This window comes from Desmodus rotundus, chromosome 3, assembly GCF_022682495.2.
Source record: "Desmodus rotundus isolate HL8 chromosome 3, HLdesRot8A.1, whole genome shotgun sequence".
NCBI lineage: Eukaryota > Metazoa > Chordata > Mammalia > Chiroptera > Phyllostomidae > Desmodus > Desmodus rotundus.
The window spans coordinates 30,870,112-30,891,938 of NC_071389.1; the positions used below are offsets into that span (position 1 = coordinate 30,870,112).

The 21,827-nt window shown below is 42.7% G+C and overlaps 2 protein-coding genes across 2 annotated transcripts in view; one reads left to right on the forward strand and one right to left on the reverse strand.

The window, feature by feature from the left end:
- Positions 1-2,672: 2,672 nt before the first annotated feature.
- Positions 2,673-3,912, forward strand: TEX38 (testis expressed 38). The gene is made up of 2 exons (XM_024571045.2): positions 2,673-2,709; positions 3,311-3,912. The coding sequence occupies exons 1-2, from the start codon at positions 2,673-2,675 to the stop codon at positions 3,910-3,912; spliced, it is 639 nt and encodes a 212-aa protein (XP_024426813.1).
- A 6,471-nt stretch (positions 3,913-10,383) lies between these two features.
- EFCAB14 (EF-hand calcium binding domain 14) overlaps positions 10,384-21,827 on the reverse strand; it is a 35,440-nt gene continuing 23,996 nt past the window's right edge. Inside the window, exons 7-10 of the mRNA XM_024571055.4 lie at positions 21,187-21,273; positions 18,932-19,043; positions 16,021-16,146; positions 10,384-14,085 (exon numbers count right to left, since the gene is read on the reverse strand). Coding sequence (XP_024426823.2) covers positions 13,910-14,085; positions 16,021-16,146; positions 18,932-19,043; positions 21,187-21,273 — 501 coding nt within the window. The 3' untranslated portion in view covers positions 10,384-13,909. The remainder of the gene's footprint in view (positions 14,086-16,020; positions 16,147-18,931; positions 19,044-21,186; positions 21,274-21,827) is intronic.

The following is a 21,827-nucleotide window of genomic DNA, read 5'->3' on the forward strand; positions in this document are numbered from 1 at the left end:
GATAGAAATACTTCCTGAACGGTGGACCCGGGAGGAGCAGGGACAGAGCCTTCAACTCTGCTCAGGAGTCCAACCTGTAACCATGGAGATTGGCTCTGGGCTGGGACTAGTGCTGGACCCAGAAAGTCCTTCAAGTGTGCCAGCCTGTACATGCCTCAGGATCCTTGCACCGGCTGAACCCTCTACTTGGATTTGCATGTGGCTGCCTCATCATTTAGTGCTCTGTTCACAAGCCAGTACCTACTTCAGAGGGGCTTTTCTTGATCCAGCTCCTCCATCCTTTATATTCTTCTCATTACCTTATTTTTGTCTCCATAGCCATTATGATTATCTGAAATTCTTAGGTATTTATTTCCTTGTTTACATTAATTCAGGGAGCTTACATTCTACTGGGGTGAGACACAATGAATAAATATATCATGTTCGGTGATGATACATGCTGTTCATTAAAAAAAGCAGACTAAGAATAGAGATATGCGATATTTGAGCAGAGACCTGAAGGAAGTGAGGTAGCAATCTGTATGGATATCTAGGGGAAGAGCCTTCCAGATAGAAGAAATGGTGAGTGCAAAGGCCCCGGTGCAGGAGCATGCTTGCCCTGCTCCTAGAACACCAAGGAGGTTATTGTGCGAAGGAAGTATGGGGAAGGGTAGTTAGATTGCTCAGCACTTTGTAGGCCTTGGTTAAGGACTTTGGTTTTTAATCTGAGTGAAATGGAAAGTCACTATAGGTTTTGAGCAGAGAAATAACATGATCTATATTTTTTAAAGGATCATTCTGGCTGTTGCTGGAAAATAGGGCATGGGGGGCAAGGATGGAAGCTCTCCCACGGGTGACCAGTTTGTCCTGGTTTACTTGGGACTTTCCTGGTTTTAGCCTTGAAAGTCCTATGTCCTGGAAACCTCCTCAGTCTCAGGCAAACTAGGATGAATGGTCACCACACAGGGAGACTAATAATCCAAGTGAGAGATGGTGGTGTTTAGAATGAGGTGATAGGGATGGGAAAATGATTTGGAAAGCAAAGCCTAAAGGTTTTGCTAATGGAGTGAATTTGGGTGTGAGAAAATGAAGGGAGTCGAGGATGACTTACAAGCGTTTGGCTTGAACAACTGGAAGGACAGAGGTCCCATTTACAGCAAGGAGAAAGGTTGGAGCAAGTCCCCTCTCCCCTCTCCTTCATTTATCCCAACCAGACCGGAGCAGGTTTTAGAGGGTGGATGGTCAGGAGTTTGGTTTTGGACATGCTAGTCTGAGATTACTTAATAGACTGGCAAGTGGGGACATCAATCAGGCTGTTATGAGCCTACAGTTCTGAGAAGTGGTTGGGGCTGGAGAGACAAGTTGTTATTGGTGTATATAGGTATTTACATGATATTTAAAGCTACGAGTCTGTATGAGATCACTGAGGGAATGAAAGAAGATAAAGGGCTAAGGACTGAGCCTTAGGGCATACTAGCATTTAGTGATCAGGGAAAAGAGGAGAAACCAGCCAAGGAGACTGCAAAGCAGGAGCCAGTGGTGTAGGAGAAGAGCTGAAGATAAGTGGAACCTGGAGAGAAATCTGTGCTAGGTAGTGACCAAGTAACACGCTGGGGGTGGGGTCACAAAGAGGGAAGTAATTAAATGGTGCCGAGAAACAGAGGTAGGCCCAGGATAGTATAGGGAGGCTGATTTGGGTTTAATTAGGAAAGGGCTTTCTACCTGAGCAGTCCATTAACGGATCAAGTTGTCACAAGAAGTGTGAGCAAGTAAGCCCCGGACCAAAGCAAGTACCAGGGGATGAGTTGCTGGGCAGGGGACATCTACAGGGCTCAAGTATCTGATGGGCTTTGTACTAGACTACCCTCAGAGCCCCCCCCAAACTGGAGATGATGGGATTCTTGTCACACAGTATGGGGTTTGAGCTGAACCTTGAAGAATAAGTAGGTGTTCAGTGGGGGAAAGAGTGGGGAGGGGCAGTAATGGGTGGGGGCAGTATGAGCAAAACTCCAGATCTGTGAATAAGCAGGCTGGGTTAAGGAGTCTGGCCTCACCAGAAGGGAAAGATATGTGAAGGCTGGGGAGGAAGGTGATGCTGGAAAGGATGTAGGGCCAGGAAGTGGGGAGCTCCCACAGGACCTGGTGCCTGGTAAATGCCACTTATTGAAGGAAGATAACAAAACAGAGATGAGATTGTATGAGCCAAGAAAGGAGATATAAATCACCTAGTTCCCTTGAGGCAGGTTTTCTCCCAACAACCTGGTCACAGACACCTTAAGGGCAGGGCTGCCCAAAGCTGTGTGTGCTCCCTGCCCCACTTCCCACTGGGAACAGGTCTCCATCAGCTGTTTCTGAAGGCCCAGCAGCATGGCTAAGGCCTTGAGGGACCGGGGTCCTTTCCTGGGGCTGCTCTCTGGGTTCGCCATAAGGGGAAGGGGGCAGACAATTCAGTGGCAGGGTCAGTCCCTGATAGAAGCAGTAGACATACGCTAGGACACCATTAGATGGAGCTGCTGTCATTAACCTGAGACTTCACAGCACTGCCCTCAGAATGCTCAATGCTCAGAACCTAGTGAGCTCATCTTTAGGAAAACAATGGGGCCTGGGCATTCCAAGGACTCCTAGTGACTGGACAGATGGGTAGGTGAGCTCCTTCTCTCCAGAGCCATCAGAAAGGTACCAAAGATCGACCTATGGATTCCCAACCAAAGGACCTGAGCCTCCCTGGTGGTAAATGACCCTCCAATCACCCACCCTTGCTTTGGCCCTTAGCTCAGGAGGACACTCAGGGAAAACCTTTTGCATGGATGGGGTGATGGCTGCCCTCATGGAGGAGTGCTAGGCAATTAGGATATAGTTTCTTCTAGAAAACTAAGGATTCCTTGAGGGCTGAGGGGTACTATGAATACATTAGGATATCACAACTGAATGGGGAATGGGTGGAGTAGGATAGGACACTTGTGTCCCTGTCAACTGTTAAACTTTTACTTTCTTGATGAGCCTTGCCTTTAGTGAGGTTTCTCAGTCTGGGGGGTTAGATGGGTCCAGGGTTGGGAACAAGAAGCTTGGCTTAGCGGGGGCAGGTCATGCTCCTCCTCCGACCTAGCGTTCCCTATCTATAGAAGGCTAAGCTGGCCTCTAAAGTTCCCTGAAAGTCTAGCTTTGACTAAGAGAATGATGAAGTCAATGAGGACGGAGGGAAGAAATGAAGAGAGTGGTTAAGTAAATGGAATGACAGATGAATGGGTTAAAAAAGAGGAATGAGAAAGAGCTCAGGTCCGAAGCTAGAGCTACCAGCCACCTTGCCTCTTTTTCTTTCTTATTGCCTTAGTGTGGGTCTCGCTATACTTTGGATTCCTGGGGCTGTGTTCAGTGATAACTGGTGGCTGCATTCTCTTTCTGCACTGGAGGAAGAACTTAAAGCGGGAAGAGCGTGCCCAGGAGTGGGTGGAGGTGATGAGAGCCAGTGCATTCACCTACAGCCCACTGTTGTACTGGATTAACAAGCGAAGGCACTATGGCATGAATGCAGCTATCAACATGGGCCCTTCCCCTACGGTCACTAAGCCTGAGACTGAGGTCCCGAATTCAGATCCTATGTGGGAGTTGGACAGCCCTGAGAGTAGGAGCTATGCTGCTCAACAGAGCAGCCCCCAGGTGGAGGCTTCTGTCCCCCTGCAACCTGCATTGCAGCTGCTCCCACAGCTGCCCCTACCTGCCCCCATGCCTCGGCCCCAGGCCAGCTGCCCCCTTTCCATCTTTCAGGAGGCTCCCTTTGCCCTCTCCCTGTGTGACCTACCTCCAATGCGGAACCACTCAGTCTCTTACCCTTTGGCCACCTGTCCTGAAAGGAACACCCACTTCCATTCCCTCCCCACACTGGCTCATGGGGACCACTGCTTCAATGCCAAGGCTTTTGCTTCAGAATTGTAGCCTCTTTTCACTGAGGATGGAAGCTGGAGGTATTAGGGCAGAGCTAACCTTGGAGGCGGTACACAGGCTAGGGCCCTTCTGAATGTCACATAATAAAAGATTTTTAAAAGTCCAAGGCTTCCTTGTGTCTCATTTATTGTTAGGAGGGCAAAGTTCTGCCCCTGTCTGATGGGGACAATTTGTGCTGAGTTATCACCAACAGAAGTGGGAAGTGGAGGATTGGCTGTGGGAAGGCATACTGAACCAGTACTGGTGATGGGCTCCACAGTCCTCTACACAGTATTTATTTAAGCCAAAAATATGCACCAGACCCTGGGATAGGTACCCAAAGGCCCTGCTGTTCTATGGGACATTAAGCCCAGCTGCCACAAGAGTGATAGCTGTGCAGGGTGGGTGAGATATGGTGGCCACATTGCAGGTGAGTCAAGTCACTGAGATCCATGAACCACACGGCACTGCTGGCTCAGTCACATTGTTAACATGTATGTGTATTGAGTTGTGGTTGTCTCTACATTATTTCTAATGTAAGAACACTGCCAATGACCCTCCTCTTACATATGAAGGGATAGTTCCCAAGGGCGTTTGCCATGTTGTAACGCTACAGAGCAAGGTCTCAAATATACATCTGCCTGCCTTCGAATTTCTTGATCTTCTGACCATACACCCCAGTTTCCCTTCCCTAATGATGTATCTGGTTAGAAAACACTTGACAAATGATTTCTGTGTGTGTGTAAGGTATAATTAACGTGGTCCATGGATTAGCTTGGGAGAAGGGCTTATCAGTGATGCCCTAAAATTATACACAGAAATGTATGCAGTTAAAAACAATCTTTCTCAAAGCTATTTATGGCCCCTCCAAAAAGGAAGATCCACTATATGAGAAGAGTAATTATTTTAAAGACTTCATTTATTCATTTCTAGAGAGAGGGGAAGGGAGGGACAAAGAAGGGAAGTGAAACATCAATGTATGGTTGCCTCTTGTGCACCCCTACTGGGGACCTGGCCCACAACCCAGGCATGTGCCCTGACTGGGAATCGGACTGGTGATGCTTTGGTTCGCAGACCTGCGCTCAATCCACTGAGTTACACCAGCCAGGGCAGAAGATTAATTTTTGTATCTTCTGGAAACTATCCTGCAAAGAGAAACAAAGATAATACTGGCCATTTGGTCTGAGACTAAAGGTAAGAAAGCTCAGTTTTGCCCCAGGATATAATTTTTTTCCTTTCACTTTGGAAACAATTATCTTATTTGGTAAGATGCTCAAATGAACTAAGCTTTATGTAGTTTTCCCTGAGAGGAAAGGTCACCCAGAGTATTGTGCATGATCTCAGAATCTAGCAATCACGTAGAGCTTATTTTTCTCTCATTTTCATGTGCAAAAAAGCTCCAGCTCCTTTATGACCACACTATTTTTTTATAAATTATTTTATTTTTTTAGTTTTAGTTATATTTTATTATGCTATTACAGTTGTCCCAATTTTTCCTCTCGGCTCCCTGTCCCCCACAGCACATGCCTCTCCTTCAGGCAATCCCCACACCATTGTTCATGTCCACGGGTCACCAGTATAAGTTCTTTGGGTACTCCACTTCCTATACTGTACTTTACATCCCCATGGCTATTCTGTAACTACCTATTTGTACTTCTTAATCTCCTCACCTCTCAGCCATTCCCCTACACTGCCTTCCCATCTGGCAACCACCAAAACACTCTCTGTATCCATGATTCTGTCTCTATTCTTCTTCTTTGCTTAGTTTGTATTTTAGATTCGATTTGTATTTTTTTCCCATTTTATTGTTCATAGTTTTGATCTCCTTTTTCCTGAATAAATCCTTTAACATTTCATATAATAATGGTTTGGTGATGATGAACTCCTTAGTTTTTTCTTGTTTGGGAAGCTCTTCATCTGCCCTCCAATTCTAAATGATATCTTTGCTGGTTAGAGCAATCTTGGCTGTAGGTCCCTGTTTTTCATGACTTGGAATATTTCTTGCCAATCCCTTCTAGCCTGCAGAGTTCCTTTTGAGAAATCCACTGACAGTCTTATGGGAACTCCCCTGTAACTGCTTTTCTCTTGCTGCTTTTAAGATTCTCTCTTTATCTTTAACCTTTGGCATTTCAATTATGATGCATCTTCGAGTGGGCCTCTTTGCATCATCTTGTTTGGAACTCTGTGCTTTCTGGACTTGCATGTCTATTTCCTTCACCAAGTTAGGGAAGTTTTATTTTTTCAAATAGATTTCCAATTTCTTGCTATTTCTCTTCTTTCTGGCACCCCTATGATGTGAATGTTGGACCTCTTGAAGTTGTCCCAGAGGATGCTTACAGTATCCTCATTTTCTTGGATTCTTTTTTCTACTGGTTGTTCTAACTGATTGTTTTTTGCTTCCTTATGTTCCAAATCATTGGTTTGGTTCTTGGCTTCATCCACTCTACTGTTGTTTCCCTGTAAATTGTTCCTTATTTCAATTAGTGTATCCTTCAATTCTGTCTGGACCTTTTAAATGCTGTTGAGGTCTTCACTAAGTTCCTTGAGCATCCTTATACCCGGTGTCTTGAACTCTGCATCTGATAGATTGCTTATCTCCATCTCGTTTAGCTCTTTCTCTGGAGTTTTGATCTGTTCTTTCATTTGAGCCATGTTTCTTTGTCTCCTTGTTTTGGCAGCCTCCCTGTGTTTGTTTATATGTATTAGGTAGAGCTTCTTGGACTCCCTGTGTTGGTAGCTTGGCCTAATGTATAGTAGGTGTCCTGTAGGGTCCAGTGGCACAGCTTCCCCTATCACCCAAGCTGGGTATTCAAGGTGAACCCTTCGTGTGGGCTGAGTTCACCCTCCTCTTATAGTTGAGACTTGATTGCTGTTGGCAGGTCAATAGGAGGGATTTACCCAGGCTGGTCAGCTGCAAGGACTGGCTGTGAGCACTGACCACCAACCTCTGCCCTCTGTGGAGGATCAGCTGTGCAGGAGGTGGGTGATAGTGCTCTGACATGGTCTGTAGCTGTCCATGGGGTGCACAGGCTCTGGGGTTTCCCAGGTGGTGCAGGCCAAGGTCAGCCCCCACCTGTGTTGTGCCCGGGGCCACCCTGCCCGAGCTATAAAGCAATCTGAGATGGCTGCTACTGGTGCTGGATTTGCAGATTCCCAGGCAAAGCCAAGCTGTGAATCTAGGCTGGTTGCTGCTAGTGTCAGGCCTGGAACCACTTAGCAAGATGTATGGGGCCTGGGGGCTGTCTGAGGCCAGTTGTTGTTTGTTTGAGAAGGCTTAGAAAGTTGTGAAACATGAGCCAAGATCAGCCATTCATATGGAAAAGTCACCATCAACAGTTGGGTGGGCCCAGGACTTGGGTGGGACAGTCTCAGGGGATCTCCAGGGTGGGACAAACAGTGTTAGGCAGGTTGATGGAGTCTCAGATATGGCTCCCGTCTGCCATCTCTGAGTCTCAGGTATGGCACCAGCCTTCCAGCTCTGTGAGAGGAGAGTTCAGAAAAGGGTCAATGGCCTCTGCCCACTTTTCTGTCTAGAAGAAAGCTGTCCCCCAGCTCTTGCCTTGATGCCAGACACTTCAGTTCTTCCCTATATGCCACTGGTGCCTTTCAAGCTGCTACCGCATGCTGGAGCTCAGACAGTTAGTGAGTCTGTGCATGGGTTCTTTTTTTTTTTTTTTTAATATATTTATTGATTATGCTATTACAGTTGTCCCATTTCCCCCCCCCACTCCACTCCATCCTGCCCACCCCCTCCCTCCCACATTCCCCCCCTATAGTTCATGTCCATGGGTCATACTCATAAGTTCTTTGGCTTCTACATTTCCTACACTATTCTTACCCTCCCCCTGTCTATTTTCCACCTATCATCTATGCTACTTATTCTCTGTACCTTTCCCCCCCTCTCCCTCTCCCACTCCCCTATTGACACCCCTCCATGTGATCTCCATCTCTATGGTTCTGTTCCTGTTCTAGTTGTTTGCCTAGTTTGTTCTTGTTTTTGTTTTAGGTGTGGTCGTTAATAACTGTGAGTTTGCTGTCATTTTTACTGTTCCTATTTTTGATCTTCTTTTTCTTAGGTAACTCCCTTTAACATTTCATATAATAAGGGCTTGGTGATGATGAGCTTCTTTAACTTGACCTTATCTGAGAAGCACTTTATCTTCCCTTCCATTCTAAATGATAGCTTTGCTGGATACAGTAATCTTGGATGTAGGTCCTTGCGTTTAATCTTGAGTAATGTAATTATGATGTGCCTTGGTGTGTTCCTCCTTGGGTCCAGCTTCTTTGGGACTCTCTGAGCTTCCTGGACTTCCTGGAAGTCTATTTCCTTTGCCATATTAGGGAAGTTCTCCTTCATTATTTGTTCAAATAAGTTTTCAATTTTTTGTTCTTCCTCTTCTCCTTCTGGCACCCCTATAATTCGGATGTTGGAACGTTTCAAGATGTCCTGGAGGTTCCTATGCCTCTCCTCATTTTTCCGAGTTCTTCTTTCTTCATTCTTTTCTGGTTGGATGTTTGTTTCTTCCTTCTGGTCCACACCGTTGATTTGAGTCCCAGTTTCCTTCGCATCACTATTGGTTCCCTGTACATTTTCCTTTGTTTCTCTTAGCATAGGCTTCATTTTTTCATCTACTTTTCGAACAGATTCAACCAATTCTGTGAGCATATTGATAACCAGTGCTTTGAACTGTGCACCCGATAGGTTGGCTATCTCTTCGTTGCTTAGTTGTATTTTTTCTGGAGCTTTGATCTGTTCTTTCATTTGGGCCTTTTTTTTTTTTTTTTTTGGTCTTGGCGCTTCTGTTACTTTAAGGGGCGGAGCCTTAGGTGTTCACTGGGGCGGGGTAACGCTGGTTGCTGTGCTGTGACGCTGTATGTGGGGGAGGGGCCGAGAGGGAGCAATGGCACCCGCCTCACTCTCCTCCAGATTCCAGTCCTCCACTCCGACACCCACAATCAAACTGGGCCACTCTGGTGCTGGTTCCCGAGTAAGTGGGCCCGTGCACACTCTAGGCCTCTGTGGGTCTCTCCAACGACCTCTCCTGTGAGGCTGGGAGTCTCTCCTGCTGCTGCCCCAACCCCCACGGGTGCTTTCAATCAGAGGTTTGGGGCTTTATTTCCTGGAGCTGGAGCCCTGGGTTGCGCAGTCTGCTTCACTCCCCGCCGTTCGCCCGGTTTATCTGTATGCGAATGTGGGGCCCCGGGGTGCTACCCACTGCTCTGCCTGCCCCACTCTCCGCCACTCTGAGTCCGGCCCTCTCGGTTTATCCACACAAATGTAGGGTTGCAGGGTCTGCTAGTGCTCGGACTGCCTGCCCCGCTCGTCCCACACTCCGCCAGTCTCGGTCCCGCCACGGCCACGCAAGTCCTCTCCACCCCGGTGCCCGTCTCCGCCCCTCCTACCGGTCTGGATGAATGTTTATTTTGTATTTCCTTGGTGTTGGACCCCCTTGCCGTTCGATTTTCTGTCAGTTCTGGTTGTGCGAGGAGGCGCAGTGTGTCTACCTATGCCGCCATCTTGGTTCTCCGCATGGGTTCTTTAATAGGAACTGTTTGGGACTCTAGAAGTTTCTTCCATCAGCTCAATCCCCACTGGTTTTTGCAGCCAGGAGTTACAGGGCCTTATCTTCCTGGCACTGGAACCGTGGGCTGAGGGACCTGGGGTGGGGCTGGGACTCCTCACTTCCAGAATACCCCTCCTGAGTATTTGTCTGCCACACGTGGATGTAGGGACCAGCCCATTCCACGTCCCTGCCCCTTCTATCAGTCTGGAGGGATGTGGTTTCTTTAATTCTGTAGTTGTCAGACTTCCATTCAACTCAATTTCTGAAAGTTCTGAGTGATGGTTTTCTATAGTTTCATTGTAATTTTGATGTGGTTGTGCAAGGAAGTGGGCTGTGTTTACCTATGCTGTCACCTTGACTGGAAGTCCTCTCTCTTGCAAAGCATTTCAAGGCTTTTCTTTTTAAGGACAGGGAATATTTCTTATAAACATGCTCTTGCACTGAATTTCAACATGTAACACAACCCCAAGTAAAACTTCTCTGGTTGATACAGGTGCAGGGGCTCACTTATCCTTCTTTTTGCCAGACCCCAACCTACAGATGCCAGAGAAGCAGCCTTCACTCCTTCAGGCCAGATTCTATGTTCGTCAGGTAGATTCTTCAACTTAACACTGTGCCCACAATCTGTCTGTCTTTGTTTTCTAGAGGAGGAAAGAACCAATAAAAATAGGGATCACACTACACATGCTCACTCAATGGTGTCTACCACCCCCACTGACTAGTACAGTGAAGCGGTCATCGTTCACACATGCACATTCCAGTCCACTCTCCTTGGCTGCCAGGTTACATGGATGTTGCACAACTGTTCTTGTTATATTAACAATGGCTGGACTTTTTCCGGACAGATTTTATGTTTATTTATTTATATTTTCCTTAGTAATCAGGGGCGAGGGGCCCTTTAGTCATAGACACAGTGGGAGAGAAAGAAAATCTTTTATTTAGATAAATTAAAATGGCTGTATTACTAATATGAAATAAGCAAAGTTCAAATCAAGTCATGGAAACCTTGAATTCACTCCCCCAACAGAACCAAAACTACTTATACATTACCGAAATAGCTCCACTAACACAAAGTAGATCAACATTTGTTCATGTGAGAAAACAACAAGGTAGGTTAGGTTTATATAACAAACAATACACGCTCTATAAAGTCTCAGGAATACCCAAATGTGTTCTGGTTTGGATATGAGAGAAGAGACTGCATCTAGCTGGTGGTGTTGGTAAGCAAGCCAATGAGGTGTGCAGCAAACAAAAGCTGTCACTAGAAACAACTCAACAGCTGGCCATTATGAGTGGGAGCCCATCACAGTCAAAATCTTCAGCTGTGACTGTGTGACTGGGGTTGCTGAGAGCGCTCTGTCCAGCAACGTGAAGTGAGGAAGCGCCAATGGGAGGGAAAGCAGCTAGGAAGTGAAGAGTGTTCTTTCTTCAGCTTTGCTGCTTTAGACACTCCTAGGGGCCCTTGAGACAACACTACAGTCACCCCCAAGCTGGGGTTCTCTTCTTTTGGCTTTCTTCCTACAAAACCGTTTGCCTCTCTGATTTATAAGGAGGCCCTGTAAGTAAACATTATACCAGAGAGCACAAGACAAAAGAAAAAAGGACCAAGAAGCAGTGCTTTGGGTACATTAGGGAAGCAGCAGTAGGAGCTGACAGCATGAAAAGGTCAAAGTATTGGAAACCAAAACCAATACCAAACCCACCACTACTATTCAACCTTCCTCTCAGAGCTGAGATGTGGCAGGTGAGGCTTGATTATAGCTAAATACAAGTCACAGGTTGGGTAAGTTAAGACAATTTGTAAATAAAAAGCCCAAATTAACACTGAATAATAGGTTTCTGAGGCTCTTCCTAAGCCAATGAATCTGCTCAACTTCAAACGAAGGGGTTCAAGATGTCCTAGGTCTGCCTGGGGGATAGGGCACTCTCCCAGGAAGTGTGACAAGGGTATTCACAAGTCTGAGAGTGTAGCAGGAATACCTCTGCCAAATTTGGTAGGGGAGAGGATGGTACTATATACCTGGCTCAGGGGTGATGCTAGCCAGACAAGCTTGAGGTGAGAACAGATAATAAACCCAACTGACTCCTCCATGGATAGCTATTTGATGCAAAAGAAAAGTACATACAACAAAGAGTTAAGGTGTCTTCAAAGTATCTGCCTATGAATAGGAATTTGAAACTAAAAAGGACAAGCTACATTACCCTCAAGTATATTTCATATAAATCAGTTCACAAAAAAATACTTTCCAGGTGCAGACATACGATTTATGGTACAGTATATACAAATATAGCAGTATAATTCAATTTATTGCTAGAACGTTATTTGGTTGTTATAAAATACATCAGGATATATATATTAAAAGAGGGGGGGGCATGGAAGGCAGCCAGAAGAGTAATCTTCGAGTTACCTAAAGTGCCAGGCAAATTTTTGAAAAAATTTTTTACTTATTGATTTGAGAGAGAGAGAGAAAGGGGGAGAGGAGAGAGAGGGAGGGAGGGAGGGGGGGGAGAGAGAGAGATCTGTTTGTTTTTCCACTTATTTATGCATTCATTGGTTGATTCTTGTACATGCCCAGACCAGAATCGAACCCACAACCTTGGCATATGGGGACGATGCTCTAAACAACTGAGCTACCTGGCCAGGGTGTGCCAGGCTATTTTTATACTATATTTTGACCTTTTCAAGAAAGTGAAATAGCTTGGATGAGTAAGGAAAAAAAAAAAACTTTTTAAAGAGAGAAGCATAAGCTGTATGAGGTAAGCAGATACATTCATGGGAAAGGACTTTATCTTGCTTTAACTAAATTTTAATATTTCTAGAAAAAAATCAAGGTTAGCCTACACCAAGCTGAGTGTCATATAAAGAAAAAATAAACCAGCCCTTAAATAGTTAAGGATGCCTGGCTGCATCCATGGCTAACTGGGCAACTAGGACAAAGTGAAAATGGAAATCAGCTTCAGTGCAGAAGCTGGCGCCATGAAAGCTTCTCTAGTTTCTCCCTGACTTGGCTTACAGCACAGTTAAGTTTTGCAAAGTTTTTTCCTTCTGTTTTGTCCAAAGGCTCCTGAGAACAATGCAGCACACACACAGGTGACATGGAGATATACTTCCTTCCAGTCCAAGGTCTTTTAGTACCAGGCCTACAGAAAAGCATTTAAAGGGAAAAGTATTGCACTTGCTTGTATTCAGATTTGAAAACTCATGCTACCGTCATGTGAAGCCCAATGTTCCAGGCCTGTTTGCTATTGTTTGGCATTCTCTGGACATAGAGCTTGTACTTCTGACCTGATAATTATGAAGAAACCTAATAGGTTCACAACCTTTTTGGCCTTAGCCCCCATAGGAACAAATTAGGTTCTTGGTTAGCCCCCAGGTAAAATCTCAAGGAGTTTCCTGGGTCAGAATTAGAGGCATAGCTCTCCTCTAAAACTCCTGGGCAGCCAGGCTGAGACAGTGGCCAAGGGACTTCAGCCCTGTCATTCAGAATGGACTTAGTGTCAGAGGTGGAAGTCAGCTATAGCTTTAAGACTTGAGTGTGTGTGTGTGTGTGTGTGTGTTGGGGGGGAATGGAGTTTGGGAGGGGGGAACATAATCTAGCTCACTCAGGGAGGAAATGTAGCTCACCACTGGATAACTTTTATGCTCATAAACCTAAAAATAGGATTGAAAATGAGAAAAATCCCCAACAAAACTTCTCTGGTTCACAGGTTGGGATTAGCTAAGGGGACAGAAACAAAGAGCCAGATCTTACTTTCCTGAGCCTGGAGTCTACACTGTCCCCACAGTATCCATTCTCTAAATATACTCCTCCAGCCACCAGACCAAACCCCATGGCAGCACCGAAAGGAGATGCCCGGAGGAGGGAGACATGGACCTAGTTTTAGCCGCTACCAGATCAGATGAGCAATTTTTACTAACAAGTCATTTTGTTCACATTTTGTTTCAAACCATTCCTCTTACTTCTCATAAAATATGCAGAATTCTTTCTTTCATTTTAAATATTTACAAACAGAAAAAGTCTATCTTTTAAAGAAAAGACATTTTCTGGGCCTGTATAAAGTGCAGCTAATTTAAGGCAAATTTATGTGAAATATAAAAGGTGGCTTATTCTCACTATATACACATTTTCCAGTTCTAAAAGATAACGTCTCCTTCCCTTACAAAAAAAAGGAAAGAGAAAGAAAGAGGGCTTGATTTTTATTCTGGCAATTTTAGAATTAAGATCTTACTGGTTTCAGGAAATCATAGATTCCTAATATCATAAGTAAAGTGATCTTTTTTAAAAAAATAACATTTATATAGCTTTTTCCAACAAGTTAAAAGGTGGCAATGTGTCTCCTACAGTAGTGTGGAGGACTGGAGGACTGACAGGTAAATAGAAGGGTTGTGAGTAGATATTAGGTAGCCCAGGGTGTATATCCGTTTCTAAATATGCCCAGTGAGGCTAGACACCTAAAGCTGCTTTTAGCTCTAGGAATGAGTATCTTCCATCTCCATCAGCATCGAACTCTCTCAAACTCTCTGGCGCTGGCATAGCAGAACCTAAGGAGTTCCAAATTTCCTGGTAGGTCAGCTTCCCATCCATGTTCTGACCAGTCTTGTGGAAAAAATCCTGAAGACCTGTTTAAAAAAATTGCAAAAAGTGTTTATGTCTATACATACAGCTAAATTTAGTTAACAGCTTAAAAAGTAGCTCAGCTGAATTTAAAGCACTAAAAAGACAGCTATTTTCTATACTTTGATTCCAAAAGGTAAAGTTTAGGATATCACTAAATCAAAAAGATTAATTCTTGATCCTTTAAGAATGAGAGTAATACTGTATGGCATTATCCTTCCAAAATAGAAGCAGTGATAGGTAATCACAGGAGGATAAGTAGACTGGCTTTCTCTCTGTCCAGGGCTTCATTTTAGATTTTTTCAGATTTTATTTTCATGTTGAAGGGGTGAAAAGGACTCCAGAAGCTTAAAGAGCTAACTGATAGGAGTTGAGCTTGTAAAACAGATTGGCATATTGTCAGTTAAGCAGTTATCATATGACCCAGCAATTACATTTCTATACTCAGGAGAAATGAAAACATGTCTATACAAAAACTTATATACAAATGTTCATAGCTGCATTATTTGTAATAGCCAAAAAGTAGACAACCCTAATGTCCATCAAATGATGAATGGATAAACAAAATATATCCATACAATGAAATATTATTCAGTCATAAAAAAGAATAAAATACTGTTACATTCTATTACATGGATGGACTTTGACAACATTACACTAATGAAAGGAACATATTGAAAGAAAGAAGCGTATATAAGGTCATATGTTGTATGATTCCGTTTTATATGAAACGCACAGAATAGGCAAATCCAAAGAGACAGTGGTTGAGAGAGGAGTGGTTGCCAGGGGCTGGGGGAAGGGGAATAGGAATGACTAATGGGTTCAGAGTTTCTTTCCAAGATAAAATGTTCTAGAATTATTATAAATAATAATACAAGAACAAACTGTGTTTTGCATGCTCACAACTAAAACCCCACTTTTCCCTGCCCTGCACGTCCCTTCAAAGCTGCATCTACGGTATCTAGTGTTGGCGCTTGTGCTCACTTGCGCTCTCTCTCTCTCTTTCTTTATTCCACGTAAGAGAGAGAAAGCCATGCTACCAGTTGATCTGTATCTTCTTTTTTATTTCTAAGATATTACTTGAGCCAATAGGCCTGCAGAATTTAGGTCAATTGTTTCTTCTGGTATTTTCTCAAGGACCCCAGAATGAACACTCAGGAGGGCTGATGATTTACATAACATTTAAAAAGGACTTGATTGTGTCCCTACTGAATGACTTAGTAGCTTTGGTCTCTAATACCAGAAGACAGTCAATGAGGCTTATGTTTCTTTAAAAATCTTCCTAAATTCCTTTCCTTTGTTCATTTATTCAACTTCACACTTAGATTCAATAGGCCCCCTGCAGTTTGGTACTTGGGAAGAATGGGTCTGAAGTTGGGGTGGGGGGTGGGGGAGTGGGCTGTGGGAGCAGTTGCAGCGCAAGGTCTAGTGCATCAGGGTATTTTGTAGACAAGTTCCCAACAAGGCCCTACTTTCACTCTTAAGATAGCCTGGCAAGGCAGCTAAGTAAGTCTAAAAGGCTCCTTGAAAGCCAGAAAAGCAGGTGGGATGCTTGTTCTCAACGCCAGCCACCAGGTGTTTTATTGTGTGTGTACAGAAAACACACGTTTATAAAATGTGCTGTGCACTTGGTAGAGAGATAATGCAGTACATGTTAAGAGTGCAAACTTTGGTGTCAGGCTGCCTTGTATGAAATTTGCCTCAACGAATTATTTGCTGTGTGGACTTAGGTAGTTTCCCTATCAGTAAAATGGGTATCATACACAAATATTTATGTTCCCAGGATTAATAAGGATTATACAATAGAATGCATATCAAATATTGGTCCATGGGAGTTGCTTAATCGATGTTAGATACAATTCTTTTTTTTACAATTGAAAACAATTGAAAAGTTGTAACGTTGAACATTTCCTTTATTACTCCATAATATAAAAATTTACCTTTGATACTAGAAATTCCTGGTAGGGAGACAGGTCTTAGCTGAGCAGCTTTCTCAGTGTGGCCTCCAAGAGACTGTGGAAACCCTGGCAATGCTGATGGCTTTGATGTGACACTCTGTACTGGCCCTGTTGCAAATACATGGCTTTAGGATTATCAAACCCGACACCAAATTAAACCAGTATTGAAGGTCACCTTTTAGGACAACTGTGTATATACTTAATTTAAGAGAAATCGCTGACAAAGGGGGCCATCAGCAAAATGAAAAGATAACCTACTGAATGAAGATGTTTGCCAATGATACATCTGATAAGGAGTTAATATCCAAAATTTATAAAGAACTTATACAACTTAACACCAAAAACACAAACAAACAACCCCCACCCCGATTAACTAGCCAATTAAAAAAATGGGCAGAGGACCTGAGTAGACACTTCTCCAACGAGGACATACAGATGGCCGACAGACATGTGAAAAGATGTTCAATGTCACTAATCATCAGATAAATGCAAATTAAAACCACAATGAGATACTACTTCATACCTGTCAGAATGGCCATCACCAATAAATCAACAGAACAACAAGTGTGGCAAGGAGGTGGAGAAAAGGAAACCCCTGCGCACTGTTGGCGGGAATATAAATCGGTGCAGCCACTGTGAAAAGCAGTATAGAGGTTCCTCAAAAAATTAAAACTGCCTTATGACCCAGCAATCCCACCTCTGGGTATCCATCCGAAGAAACCCAAAACACTAATTCTAAAAGATATACACACCCCTGTGTTCACTGCGGTGTTATCTATGACAGCCAAGATATGAAAGCAGCCCAAGTGCCCATCAATAGACAAGTGAATAAAAAAGTTGTGGTATATATATATTGGAATATTACTAGACCATAAAAAGAATGAAATGTTACCATCTGAGACAGCATGAATGGACCTAGAGCAGCAATTTTCAACCAGTGTGTCAAAGAATTTTTAAAACATGCAATACCTGACTACTTAGTTAGGGGCACTGACATCTTTTTGCTTAGGCTGTCAAGCAAAAAAATGACAACAGCCAACACAACAATAGCTGTCCACTGTGCATGTCCTGTCTTGAACCATAAATATGTAGGTCACATAACCTAGCTGCATCTTAGTGGTCATGTGACATAACAAGGTTGTGTTTGATTGGTTAATTCTTGGTACTAGAAATCCTTATATACAAGTATAGGGGGAGATTAGGGGATGGAGGGATTGAGCTAAAAGGAAAAAGCATTCATGGACATGGACAACAGTCTGGTGATTGCTGGGGGAGGGGAGTATGTGGGGACTAAGTGGTAAGGGAAAAAATACAATAAAGATTTAAAAAAAGTATAGGCATTTGATTTTTTAAAAAGCCACTTTGGAGCAAAAAGGGTAGATTATTATTATTATTCTTTTGTAAATCAATCAAAATTATACCGATTTTTTTTTCAGACTGGCAAAATTTTTTTTTTTGCGTGCTGCTGAATTTTAGTAGTTTGTGTACCATAAGATGAAAAAGGTTGAAAATTGCTGACCTAAAGGGTGTTATGCTAAGTGAAATAAGTCAGACAGAATGAAGACACATGTATTATTTCACTTAAGTGTGGAATCTAATGAACAAAATAAATGAACAAACGAAACAGAAATAGACTCATAGATACAGAGAACAAAATGATGGTTGCCAGAGGGGAGCTGTGTGAAAAAGGTGAAGGGATTGAGCAGTACCACTTGGTAGTTATAAAACAGTCGTGGAGATGTGAAGCATAGCGTAGGGAATGTAGTCAGTAATACTGTAACAACTGTGGTGCCAGGTGGATACTTGAAATATCGGAGGGGGGATCACTTTGTAAATTATACGGTTGACTAACCACTATGCTGTACACTTGAAACGAATATAAAATGACACTGAATGTCAACTGTAATTGAAAAATAAAAAAGAAATGAGAATGAAGTAGCACAGTGACTAAATGAAGTTAAAGGCATGGATTAGTATGTTCTGCATGTAAGTGAAGATAAATCAGTATTATATAACATTAAGGTTGGTTGGTTGGTTTCTCTCTCTTTTTTTGACATTAAGGTTTGAAGCTGCGGTCTCACTGGAAGATCTTATAGTACCAGTAAGCATTATACATGTTTAGATGTTAAGAGTTTAAGCTGCAAATGAGAATAGCATTGGATATCTGATATTCTAGGAACTGAGCTTAAGCCCGATCTGGGGGCAGGTGACATCCGGCCAGCTGGTGTTAAAAGAGTGCTACCATACAATTGTGTAGCACAGTGTTAGGACAAGGCCTCCCACTGTAGTCTGTCTTCCACCCAAAAGAGAGTAAGAGAGGTTGTACTGCTTTCTCAAAAATAAAAAATACTTTTTTGGGAGACAGGGGTCAAAGCCAATACAGTCCAATGCCTTGGTTACATCCTCCTAGAACTTAAACCAGTGGAAGTTAATATATCGGCCAATATTAACTAGGTATGTCCCTACCTAAAGCCAAGGGCCTTTCCAACCCAGTGACCCAATCATTATTTGTTAATGGTTTTTCAGGACTAATATTTATTTTTAAGTAAATTTTATGCACTTAAAGAAATGAAAAGACTTCTGTAAACATTTAGTTGGTTTAATACATGCTACGACAGTGATGTTTTTCTGCCTATAATTGGATGCAGACAGCATGGAGAAGTCTATTTCCAGCTAAACATTACCCCTTCTTCCCTTAATAGACTGGAGTACAAATCATGTACCAAATGGGCTTTTTCTAAATGAAAGCAAAGTGTATCAGCTTCATCTCAGTGCGCTGAGGCATCATTCACTCAGTTCGATCAGTCCTGCTGGAACACCTTTCCACTCCATGTGGGAGGCAAGCTGCTCAAGCCTGCGTGAAATATTCAGAAGCCAGCCCTGAATATCTCACCTTCATGGGTGGTCTCTGGAGGCCTGTTGCTTTCAGGTTTGTTGGTGAGAGCATTGATCAGCTGTAGTTTTTCTCTTAGCTTGGATACCTGAGAATCTGAACTATCTTCTTTCTGCCCAAAACAAAGATCACAGAGGTTTAAGGTGGAAGCAAGTCTTCGTCTGATTCTTTATTATATTCCCAGAGCCTATTTAGCATGTAGAGCTTGACCTCCAGTGCGTTCTGTATAAGTACAGGCAATGAAGGAATGAATCAACAGATAATAGAGGTATCTTCGGTACTCAGTGTCGATGAGGGCCTAGCTGGATTTGAGCCTAGACCATTAAGGAAACATTATGCTACAGATGATCTGATTCACTGGGAACATTTGGCTGATGGGGTATGGCATGCCTGTGTCAGCAGTAAAGGAAATGTACCCTTGCCCAGGTGCCTCTGTGACACCTATTTCCTAAATGAGTAGGATATTGGTTTCTAGGAACAATTTCGCACCAACTAAATAATCTTCCTGAATATTTTACTTCACCTTGTGACTAGACCACTTTAGGTAGAATTTTATACTCTTATCACGTTAAAAACAAAACAACCAAACCACAATTATTCCCCTGATCTTCCTTCTCTCCCCCCATGGTGATGATTCAACTGGTGGCAAGAACTGCTAGGAACATGAAGAAATTCTAATACTTCAAAGTCTTATTAATACCTTTTTAAAAAGATTTATACCTGATAGTCTGCCTCATCCCCAGAATGATCCAGAGTGACATATAAAAATACTTTTAATTATATAAAGAGAAAAGTCTGGTTTCTATGAGGCCAGTTTCTAACTGCTTAGACTAAGGTGAAAGGTCTTGATCCTCTGTTTAATGAGAATATCAACTCATTACATGTGTCTTTTATTCAATACATACCTATTTCTCTCCTGTCTTTACTTCTACCCTGATAGTTACTGTGTAGTAGATCACTCTTGGTTTACTTAGGGAGCTAATACACAGGAATATGTAAATAAAACTAGGTCCTAAATGCTTGAAAAATTTATGCTAAGGAGAAATTAGACCTGGTTAGGATGCTTAGGCTAAGCAGCACAAAGGGACTAACACACAGAGATGACAATTAAAAAACACAGTGTCTGAAAGTAAAGCCAAGAAATTTAGGCAAAAACATGTACTAGCTGTATTTTAATCTGATATTTACTGTAAAAAAAACTGAGCTGTTACTGAAATCACTACTACTTTATAATAGCAGGTACTTTTTTGTTTTCAACACTTACATCTGGCTTTTAAATTTTTCTTGTCATTCTGCAGCTGAGGTTTTTCTAAAAAAATTTTCCTTGTAGCAGTTAGAAAATACAACAAAAGCCTAGCATATAAAGCATTAATGTTTTAATATATGTGATTTAAAAAACTGTTGAGGAAGAAAAATATAGATGGAAAGCATTATAATGAAAACTGCTTGTGTGATGGTTCATTTCTAAGTTCATTTTCTCTGAACCTCATATTGTCTGAACTTGTCAAATGTAATATGCATCTGAAATGGTACTTTAGCCACTCAGTCACCACCTTCCTGAGTTTTCCTTTAGCTTAGCCCAGGTCTTACAGTATCGCTGAGAATGCTGCAAATGAACTTTCTCTCCTGGGATATCAGAGTATATCACAGATTGCTTACCTTGATAACATGTCTGGGATGAACAACAAAAGGGAAAGGTACTAGGTGAAGGGAATAGGCTGAGGCTTAAATGGACTATGTAAGTTCTGAAACTAAAATTTAAAACTAAAAAGTAAATTTTAGATTAGACACCATTTTTAGATTATCTAAGCCACTGTTCCCCATCATTAGTACACATAACTTCCTGTCTTAGTTTGAAAGTCGTTTCCTTAGGGAAGCCTTCCAGAACTCTGCTAATGCCCTCACCATACTCCATACTTCCCCCCCTAGCATTTATCATGCTCGTGATTAATTATGTGTTCAATCACGTGCTAATGATTTTCTAAACGATGGACTTTGAAAGCTCCACCAGATCAGGGGTCACGTGCCTGTCGTGCTCACTGTGGTCACACCAGCTCCTAGCAAAGCGTGTGGGCACCAGGTGCGTGCTTGATCAAGTATTCACTTATTCAATATACTAATTTACTAATTACTTTGTCTTGAAGTTTTAGCACATGAGACCACAGTGCTCCTTTTGAGAAAGAAGCAATAGTTCAAAAAGCACAAGGATGCTGAAGCATTTATCTTTACTTCTCAGTAAGCTTCCTGTTATTTACCTTCATACTTTGGGTTTTTACTGTATCTGTTCTGCTGGTCACCGGGTGCAAAGACTCTCTTTTCAGACTGGCAGCTCTATCATTTACCTTAAAGGGTAAAAAAGAACAAGAGAAGATTAAAGGCAAACATTAAAACTTAAACGACATTTAGTACTTTTTAAGTCATTTGGTCAAACTTATTTAAAAGATCTCAGGATGCTGTCAACAGAAATACCAGATGGAGAATGAGAGAAGAGAGGAAGAAAGGCCGCTAAGATACAAAGGTGAAAACGGTGCTTAGTCTAGTTGTTTCATTCACAAACTTTAAACCCTGAAGTATAAAAAGAGAGAGAACTTTACCTTAGAACCATGGAAGAAATAGTAAGACAGATGATACTATGAACAATTGCCTCTTCTGGAGAAAAATAAAGCGGGGAGGAGAGGGACAGTAGGGGAAGTTCGGAATGGTAGGTTTTCACAGTAAGCCCTGAAAACCTTTGGGCCTTCATACTCATCAAATCATCCAAAATTCCTGGCCCCTGCTTAGTTTAGCAGAGTTCAAACAGGGTTTTTAAAGTAAGGCTGCTTTAATCTTCTCAGCTTTCCAGTCTATTACACACCCCGGTAAAGCAGTAGAGGGAACAGGTCTTACGCCACCCTCA